Below are 9775 nucleotides of genomic sequence, written 5' to 3' on the forward strand. Positions count from 1 at the left end.
GTACATCTAAACAAAACATGAATCAAAACTAATCATCTTCCTGACCCACTCCATGTGAGCGTGTTGTCATCTAGCAATGTTGTCCCCAACCTAACCAACTCTAGCTTCTGCATCCTGTCATGTGACTTCCTGTAAGTCACATTTTGTCTCAGTCTGGACCGATGAGGCAACTGCTCCACCTGCTACATACTGACAGAAGGCTGATTGGCCCTTTTCACTTCCACACGATGCCTCCAGTCAGGCAGTGAGAGGATGGGTAGGGTGCTCGTCGCGGAAGTAGCATCTTACTGTCCGTAGCTTGAACTTTCAGGAGTGAGTGAGGTGTGTTGGTTCTAAAGCGTCAACCAGAGGAAGCACGGGGGATGGAGGACCAGAAAAATCCTACATTTGTGAGACTCTTATCAGGTAAACGACTTTTTAAACATATTTTTCGTTTGATAGTAAAACAACAACTTGTATTTTCTGCAAATGTTTGTAGATCTCGAGCCTTTTTGTCCACAGGATGTCATTTTTGGTGTGCACAAGTGCACGAGGGTTGTGTTGCTTTCAGCTGAGTTCGATTATGTCGGTCTGACATAATTCAGAAAACTGTTTTGTGTGTTTATGTTTAAAAAGTGTTGGTTGACAGAGACATTCATGCAGCAAAATCATCAACATTCCTCCTCCGTACTTCAGAGTAGCGAGACGTTTGTGCTCATGATGAGTGATCATTCCTCTGCCATGGCACACAGCATCATGGTCAAACATCTCCACCTTGTACTCATCTAAACAGACCGTTCCATTAATAATAATTAACTGTTTAACACAGTACCGTGTTCTTTTCCAAGAGACAAGTAGCTTGTTCTTTAGAACAAAACACCCTCTTTGTCTTCTGTTAAAGCAAAACACTGTATGACGTCTAACTGTCATTGCAGAGGAGAGCACTCGTTCCACCCTGTCCTCAGAGTCAGACCACGAGATCTACCAGACAGAGATATCTGACCTGCTGCCCAGCAGACATGGTGCTGTGGACGCCCCTGAGGCCTGCGAGGGTGCTCCTGGGTCGGTGGAGGACTTTAACCACGGGCTCCTGCCCAAAGAACCCAGAGACAAGAAGACTCTGCAGTCACTCAGAAACCTAGCCATGTGCATGCAGGGGAAGAGAGGAACCAGGTCAGAAATGTCTTCATGCAAAGGTTCATGCTATCTGAAGATTTTCTTTTTCCTGTTTCTGAATTAGAGCATCTGCCTGGATATTTGGTCACATAAAGAAACAGACAACCGTTTAATGGGTGAATATAAATCAGCTTACCGGGATGTAACTGTGGTGTTCCTCAAGGGTCGGTTTTTGGCCCCAAACTGTTCATAATCAACATAAATGACATTTAAAAGGTATCAAAGAAAATGCTAATTTGCATTGTCTGATGCTCTGGGGAGGGTTTACAGCAGCTTTAGGAAACACAACGGTTCCATAAACTTTCTCTGAATATCCAGGATTCGATTTTTGCGACAGGCTGAGACCAGGAAGCGACTCTGATGGAAGTTTCCTTGAACACAGCAGGTGATGGTAGAAGCCAGCGAGGGAGGTCGGCATGTCCAACGAGCTTAAATCACTTACATGAAAATGCTTTCAAACAGGATAAGCAACCAAACCTTTTGACAGCGATCGTCTTTATTGTGTCACAAATCTTTTAACAAACGCAGCGGTCCACACTTCAAACCCCACATGCAGCTTCTAGTGTGTCCTCTGAGGCTGCAGCAGATTCTTCCTGCTTTTCCTCCTCAAGCCTCCTCCTTCTTGCTCCATCAGTTCCTCTCCTCTTTTCTTGTCTGTTCTACTTCCTCAGGTTTCAACTAATTATTTTCCAACACAAGTGGGTGATTAAATTGGTGTTGGGTGTTATGCAGCACGTGGGAGGCTCCATAAACGGACCTGTCCTGAGTGAATAACACACCTGTTACCTGTTACACACCAGAGAAAGGAGGAAGATGCAGATCAGCAACATCGGTTTCTGGGAGTCCTGGAGGCGGAGCCAGAGCATCAACGGGAAAAGGGTTTGGAATCAGATGGGAGAGGTGGTGGCCAGCCTGTTGCCGTGGCGACACACACTCCACAAACTCCAAGGTAACTCAGACTTGTGCACCTGTTGTAAGCTGTGCTGACAGCTCCCTGACTTTCTGACCTTGGTCCGTCTTCTGCAGGGAGGTTTGGAGTGGGAGTGAAGTCCTATTTTGTTTTCCTCAGATATCTGGTTTACTTAAACCTGCTGCACTGCGCTCTCATCGGGGGGTTCATCCTGGGACCTGCTCTGGGTTACGGCCAAAACATCAGTGAGTAAGATGCAGAAAAGTGACTTCAACAGGAGTCGAGTTTGTCTGAATGGTTCTGAAGCTCCAAAATAAACATTGCTGGATATTTTACAGAAAGTTTGATGTTTAATGAAACGGACTCCATTTTGGACGTCTTCCTTGGAACGGTACGAGTTTGTCCGTTTAAAAGAGATGAAAGTTTTCCATACGAGTGGTGTGTGTGACCGTTCTGGTTTCTTACAGGGATTTCTGCACCGTTCTCCTGTGTTCTGGGGCTTCTACACACAAGGCTCTTTGAGACTGGCCTGCCTGAACACCCCTTTGCTGTACGTGGCTGGCATCCTCTCCGTCTTCCTCCTCAGTCTCATCATGGTGGTTCGCAGGTTGACGACTCGTAGGCCTGATCATTTGGAGTACCGCTGTCTGTGGTTTCTCTTACATTTGCTCACCTGACACAGGACAGTGGTCGGCTACAAGCACACCTGGATGCTCAGGAAGCGTTCCAGCGTGAACGTGAGCTTTAAGATCTTCTGTGGGTGGGACTTCAACATCCAGGATGCTTCAGCTGCTGCTCTGAAGCACAGCTTCATAAGAAACGACCTCAAGGTGAGCAGGCAGATGAGGCTCTGTGTCCGGTTTCAACTGTTGTAAAACTTGCTCTGAAACCTCCAGCTGTTCCTGGAGGAGCAGAGCTTCTCCTTGCGTAAAGCTCAGAGGACACTTGGACAGAAGGTGAGTCTCTACCTGCTCAGATTCATCCTCAACCTGCTGGTTTTATCTCTGCTGGCTGGAGCTTTTGGCCTCATCTGGTTCTCCACGACGTCCCTCACAACGGTAACGACTGGCTCCCGAGGACTTGGCTGAATGCTTTTTATTTGTTAAAGAATAACTGTGAGCTTTTTTTTTTTCCAGAGTGGAAACAGCTCCTGGTTGGCCAGACTGCTCCTACAGTATCTTCCTCCCATCACCATTACATTTGTGAACCTGCTCCTTCCTCACATCTTCTCTAAGATCTCGTCCTATGAAGACTACTCCTTGACTGTTCAAGTCAACACAACACTTGTGAGGTAAGAGGAAGAAAACAGATTTAGAAGAGCTGAGAAGCAGCAGAGCAAAGCCAATCTACCTAGCCACATCATCCACTAGGCCAGGTCTGGCTCCAGCCTTCAGGCACCACATCATCCACTAGGCCAGGCTCAGGCTTTAGGCTTCAGGTGCCACATCATCCACTAGGCCAGGTCAGGCTCCAGCCTTCAGGTGCCACATCATCCACTAGGCCAGGTCAGGCTCCAGCCTTCAGGTGCCACATCATCCACTAGGCCAGGCTCAGGCTTCAGGCTAACCATCAGAACAAGCCCGGGCCAAGACACTATAGCCTCCAAACATTTACCACTCAGGGAATCATCTTTGTGAGGACATCTGCTGGCCCCTTGGAGAGCCCCATCATCAGGCTTTGATGTCTGGCTTCATCATCCATTACCAAGCCTAACTATCTGGTAGCACCATCTACCACCACGCCCGGCTGCCAGGCTACTCCATCCACCATTAGGCATTATCATCTGGCTTCACCATCTACCAACAAGCCCTGGCAACCTGACTTCATCATCAACCACCAGGCCTGTGCCATCGTCACCCAGGCAGACCACTAGGTTGGGTGCTAAGCAGTAAAATGGACAATCGTCTGCAGAAGAGGTGAGACTGACGCAATATGCCTCCAAAAAGAAATGCTGTTAATGAAGGTGAGTTGGATGAGAAAAGGAAGTCACTTAACTTCGTGTCAGAAGAAATTTCAAAATCTCCAAACAACAAAAGTGATCCTGGGTGAGATGAAAGACCTTAGAGGACGACTTGAAGAAAAGGACAAAAGGATAGCGTTTTTGGAAAGCAGAGTCAGTGAGTTGGATCAATATTCCGGAATGAATGACGTGATAGTCTGTGGGATGGAAACCGCGGCAGAGAGCCGGGCACCCATGGAGCAGGAGCTGCCGTCCTCGGAGCAACAAGTGACTACATCTTTGTATCTAAGGGTGTGCATTAGCGAACAAGGAAGCGTTTCATCAGAAGAACAAGAATGAAAAACCGGCCATTATATCCGCTTCGTCCATAGAAGACATGAGAAGCCACTACAGAGACAGACACGAACACGGTCTATTAAAAATGTAGACATAGCCGGATGAGCAGGGTTTAAACACAGTCCACATGGACATCTGCCAGGTAGTAATACAGCTGAATGGTACCCCAGAGCATTGACGTTGTTTGACTTGGGAAGTGGACGGGACATAACTGGTATGAGGACTGGGGGGTCTTTACAGTAAGTATACAAAAATGTGTATAACACTGCAGCCTAGAAAGTTTTATGCAATGTCAGCAATGCAGAACTGTCAAGTTCACAGGTGGCAGGAACGGCCAATCACACGTGAGCAAGCATCAGCAGAGCCAATAGATGAGCTTCTGGACGGTTCTGATGGGAAACAGGCTTCAACACACTTGGTTGTTTTCCACCTGGTCCCAGAGCTCCACCAGTGTGTTTAATACAGCGTAATGTTGGTTTTGGATGGTAAAAAGTGCAGAAGACAAAAATGGACTTTGGAAAAAGTGTGTGTGTGTGGGGGGGGGGGGGGGGGTATGTCCCCCCCTTACCCCCCATAGCTATGTCCATGCCCTAGAGCAAGCTGAAGTTCTAGTCATCCAGGAGATGGATGACCTGGAAAACTATCAGTGGATTATGTGACTCCTAACCATAGTTAAGATTACCCTCTGGGGGTACATTGCAAGTATGGGGTACCAGGCCCTCTGATACGGGCTGTTGGATCCCTACAACCAGTGCCAGAGCCTGGTCTGCTGTAAGTCGGGCTCGTTCCCAGTGAGAGGTGGACTCCACCAAGGCTGCCCTTGGTCACCGATTCTGTTCATAACCTTCATGGAAGGATTTCTAGGTGCAGCTGAGGTGTGGAGAGTATCTGTGTTGGTAGCCTGAGGATCAGGGCCACCAACACACAAAATACCTCATATATTGTTCTGAAATCTGTCTACATGTGTCAGCGAGCACTTCTCCTTTACAAGGTAACCCCCCCTTCCTTTAACACACGTCGTTAATTTTTATTTCTACTCTTTATTATGCTCACGATGACAAGGATTGTCAAGAACGTGTGCTTGCCACGTTTGTGTCAAATTAAGCTGATCCCAAAGCGATGACTTAAGAACCCATCTGAGATTACTGAGCTGTCTGGGGAAATAAAAGTTCTCCACAAAGATTTGCAAAAAAGATAATTTATAATGTTGGGTAATGCAAACAAATCAACTTTTTATAAAATCTCAATTATGAAATTTATGGATTTGGCATAAGGTTAAGTTTAAAGTTACAACACTCCTAAAAGCATGTGCTCATCATTTTGTGCAGTAACCTTATGGAATGGTCTCGATGAAGAAATGAAGCAAAGTCCAAATATTGCACAATGAAAAAGAAAATGTACATAAAAGAATTTGAGTTGAAAGATGGGGGTGAATTTGTGACTGGGTTAGTGTGCATGCATGCGTGAGGTGATGAAAGCATGACGGGCTGGAGAAGCTGCTGCTTTCTGATTCCCTGTTGAATGCATTTGTTTTTCTTTATTGTTGTGATGTAAAACGGGCAAATTTACTCTTGTTTTTGTTCTTTTTAGGAGCATCTTCTTGAAGTTGTCCTCCCTGGGGATCTACTTGGTTTCTGTCCTAAGATCGGACCTCAGTGTGAGCGGTGTTCAACCATAAACGCTGTTTTTCTCCATAAGAACACTTCCAAACGTTCTCTTTGTTTGTTTTTCAGAAACAGAATTCTCACTGCAGGGAAAACCAGTTTGGCAGAGAGATGTACAAGCTGTGTGTCTTCAACTTCCTCACCACCTTCTGCAGCACCTTTCTCCTGAGCTACCCCAGGAAGTGGGTTTGGCTCGGACCAACAGCATCTTTGGGTTTCAGTGATGAACAGAGTTTCTGATCTTTGTCCTTACGCTGGCAGGCTTCTGCAGGAGAAGTACCCAGCATCTCTGCTGGCTCGGCTGTCAGGGAAACAACGATTCCTAATCCCCTTGAATGTGCTGGACCTGGTCTACATTCAGACGGTGACCTGGGTGGGAGTGCACTACTGCCCTCTGCTGCCTCTGATCGGAACCGCCACACTGATGGCCACCTTCTACATTAAAAAGGTTTTTCCAGCATTTTTTCTGATCTTCTGCTGTTAGTGTGGAAACCATGTGGACACCTCCAGGCACTCTCAGAGCTTTGAGCTGCTCCACCAGAGGGTGGGGTGTGTGGGACAGAGTCAGACCACCTGGAAAGCACCAATGATGTTCTGGTTCACGTGTCTGTCTGTGCATCTCCAGTTCGGCATCCTGCGGTGTTGTGTGGCGGAGCAGCAGATGTTTCGAGCCTCCAGCTCCTCCGTTCTGTTCCACTTCATGTTGCTACTGGGGCTCCTCATGGCTGCAGCCGCCCTCATCTTTGATTTCTACCAAGTTGAAGACAGGTACTGAGTTCTGTCACTCTTCTGTAAAGCCTTCATTGTTGGGTTTTATTGTCACATTTAGATGTTTCATCCATCCATTCATGTGTCCATCCATTCATGTGTCCATCCATCCATCCATCCATCCATCCATCCATCCATCCATGTGTCCATCCATCCATTCATGTGTCCATCCATCCATTCATGTGTCCATCCATCCATCCATCCATCCATCCATCCATGTGTCCATCCATGTGTCCATCCATCCATTCATGTGTCCATCCATCCATCATGTGTCCATCCATCCATCCATGTGTCCATCCATCCATCCATCCATCCATGTGTCCATCCATCCATCCATGTGTCCATCCATCCATTCATCCATCCATGTGTCCATCCATCCATCCATGTGTCCATCCATCCATCCATCCATCCATGTGTCCATCCATCCATCCATCCATCCATCCATCCATGTGTCCATCTATCCATCCATCCATCCATCCATCCATCCATGTGTCCATCCATCCATCCATCCATGTGTCCATCCATGTGTCCATCCATGTGTCCATCCATCCATCCATCCATCCATCCATCCATCCATCCATCCATCCTCCCATGTGTCCATCCATGTGTCCATCCATGTGTCCATCCATCCATCCATCCTTCCATGTGTCCATCTATCCATCCATCCATCCATCCATCCATCCATCCATGTGTCCATCCATGTGTCCATCCATGTGTCCATCCATGTGTCCATCCATCCATCCATCCATCCATGTGTCCATCCATGTGTCCATCCATGTGTCCATCCATCCATCCATCCTTCCATGTGTCCATCTATCCATCCATCCATCCATCCATCCATCCATCCATGTGTCCATCCATGTGTCCATCCATGTGTCCATCCGTCCATCCATCCATCCATCCATCCATGCATTTCTGCTGCTGCAGGTTTCCCTGTGGGCCCTTGGAAAAGGGACAAACACTGTTTAATGTGACCGAGTCGTGTGTAAAAAGTCTCCCCAGCTCAGCCCAGGTCGCTCTGCACTTCCTGTCCTCGGCGGCCTTTGCCCTGCCTCTCATCCTAGCTGAGATGTGAGTATCCCATCCCAAAAACACCCGCGAAGCATCCTGATTGGTTGTTTAAATATGAAACATATGGGTTCTCAGCATCTTCTTAACCTCGTATGTGTCAAGAAGACGAGCCAATCAGAAAGCCATTGAAAGACTAAAGGACATGCTGGTCATGGTGAGACATCACACAACTGTCTTAGAAAAGAAGATCATGGACTGTTTACTACTGGAAATGTAGGAAAATCATTAGAAATAAATTTATCGTATTTCTGTGACTTTATTTTGGTCTAAAAATAAAAAAGACTCATGAAGCTGAAAATATGAGGGACAACATTTTTTCTGTTTCTGCTGCAGATCAGCTCGGATAAACGCTTCCTGGTGAAGCAGCACGCCACAATGCTGAGAAGTGGAAGGAATGCCAGCAGAGGCCGTGGTGCTACCAGGGACCAACACGCGCCAGAAGCACGTCCTTCACAGGAAACAGCTGGTTAACGTCCTCGTGTTGGACAACAGGACTGGTGAACGACGCATTGACGAGCAGAGACGTGTTTTCCTTTTGCTGGTGCTGGAAGGCTTTCTACAGCCAGCTGAGCTTGAGCCCTTGAATGTTTTTGTGCACAAACAGCGAATGTCTGCTCATTAATGTCTATGTAATGAACTCCTGACATCTTTAACACAGGTGTGTGTCAGTAGCAGGTCCGCTTCACACCTGAAGAGACTTTTAACGTCATTCTGCTGTTTTTATTAAAGTCTTTGTGACAAAAACACTTTTCTGAGTCTGCATGTGTGTGAGGTCATAGATGAACGTGCGCTGTCATGCTATCTGCTCACAACATATGTGCAACAGCACATGACTCAGTCCCCCCACACACAGACCCACACACACACACACACACACACCCACACACCAGAGGATGCATCCAAAGCCCTGTGATGAAGATCTGGCACACTTTAATTTGGTGATGATTTTAGGTGAGTTAAGAGAGTTTAATTAATTTTTGACACTCATCTAAAAACCTTTCATGTTTGTTATTTTCCAGCTCTGGCATGTTTGCTCTCTGAGATCAGTAAGTTGCTTCTTCAGATATGGTGTTCTGCTAGTTATTTACAGTCGCTGCTTGAACTCTAACCCTTTGCTCAGCTCGGCTCATTGGGCCAGAACTAAAGCTGTCAAACCCAACAATACTGTCTAACTGTAACTGATGACTAACCGGCACGTACCTGCATCCTATGCAGACACACTCAGATCAGGGGCAGACCAGTCCACTTTATAGGAAACACTGTAGTCTTTATTCCGAAGCAAAGAGACCTACTCGGTGTTAAATAGCACACAACACCGTAAACACAGAACATTGTGTGCATAAGTGGACTCGTGGATCCCGCCGTCTGGGGAAAAGACCTCCTACGTATCACAACCATCCCAGCACTGATGTCACCTGAACGTCGCTGCAGGCCTGTTCCGTTGTCTGCAGAAGAGGCCTGCAGGCGGTCAGATGTGCACCATCTCCAAGCTGATGTATGCTGGCTGTTGTAAGGACCTGTTTTGTGTGATGATGCAGAAGCCCTGAAAGGCTTTTGGCGACACACACTCTGATATTTCCCCCCCGTGCTGCCCTGGAGCGTGCACAGTTGCCCTTTGGCCAATTACATCATGACCCCGTCGTCTTGTTTTGCTCAGGTGGAATTCAGCTTCATCAGTGGAAATGAGTTCACGAGGCAGAACCCATCACACAGGTACCTGTAGCTCTGCGGTTCTGATGAGGTACGTGTTCAGCTGCTGCTGGATCTCACCAACACTGTAAATGTGAGGGACAGTTACGCTTACCTTTGACCTTTGACCCTGACACTGAGTGCTTCATGGCGATGGTGGTGACGCTCACATTGCCTGTAGCTGATGGAGACAGCTGGTATCGTCTGACCTCACTAGGTCCT

The 9775-nt window shown here is 47.2% G+C and overlaps 2 protein-coding genes across 6 annotated transcripts in view; both read left to right on the top strand.

Annotated features, from left to right (window-relative positions):
• Positions 1-250: 250 nt before the first annotated feature.
• On the top strand, positions 251-8460 carry tmc8 (transmembrane channel-like 8). Its single transcript, XM_015970061.3, has 16 exons — positions 251-405; positions 915-1152; positions 1956-2104; positions 2182-2310; positions 2404-2456; positions 2533-2672; positions 2748-2895; positions 2962-3123; positions 3202-3356; positions 5952-6018; positions 6095-6207; positions 6287-6473; positions 6651-6793; positions 7721-7864; positions 7940-8018; positions 8198-8460. The coding sequence occupies exons 1-16, from the start codon at positions 363-365 to the stop codon at positions 8333-8335; spliced, it is 2088 nt and encodes a 695-aa protein (XP_015825547.3). The 5' UTR covers positions 251-362; the 3' UTR covers positions 8336-8460.
• A 228-nt stretch (positions 8461-8688) lies between these two features.
• Positions 8689-9775, top strand: part of LOC107392335 (Fc receptor-like protein 5) — a 5197-nt gene continuing 4110 nt past the window's right edge. For 4 of the 5 annotated variants that reach the window (XR_011520804.1, XR_011520803.1, XM_054743983.2 and 1 more), the window contains exons 1-2: positions 8689-8815; positions 8884-8910. Coding sequence is in view for 2 of the 5 variants with exons in the window: in XM_054743983.2 (XP_054599958.2) it covers positions 8758-8815; positions 8884-8910 (85 nt within the window). In the remaining 3 variants the exon portion in view is untranslated. Of the gene's footprint in view, positions 8816-8883; positions 8911-9521; positions 9606-9775 lie in introns of all 5 variants that reach the window. The other variant, XM_070552019.1, reaches the window with a different exon arrangement.

The sequence above is a fragment of the Nothobranchius furzeri genome, chromosome 6, assembly GCF_043380555.1.
Source record: "Nothobranchius furzeri strain GRZ-AD chromosome 6, NfurGRZ-RIMD1, whole genome shotgun sequence".
Classification (NCBI taxonomy): Eukaryota; Metazoa; Chordata; class Actinopteri; order Cyprinodontiformes; family Nothobranchiidae; genus Nothobranchius; species Nothobranchius furzeri.

Coding starts and splice junctions, on each gene's coding strand:
- tmc8 (XM_015970061.3), top strand. CDS start 363: ATGGAGGACCAGAAAAATCCTACATTTGTGAGACTCTTATCAG. Junction 2,105..2,181: donor CACACTCCACAAACTCCAAG/GTAACTCAGACT, acceptor CGTCTTCTGCAG/GGAGGTTTGGAGTGGGAGTG. Junction 7,865..7,939: donor CCTCTCATCCTAGCTGAGAT/GTGAGTATCCCA, acceptor ATGGGTTCTCAG/CATCTTCTTAACCTCGTATG.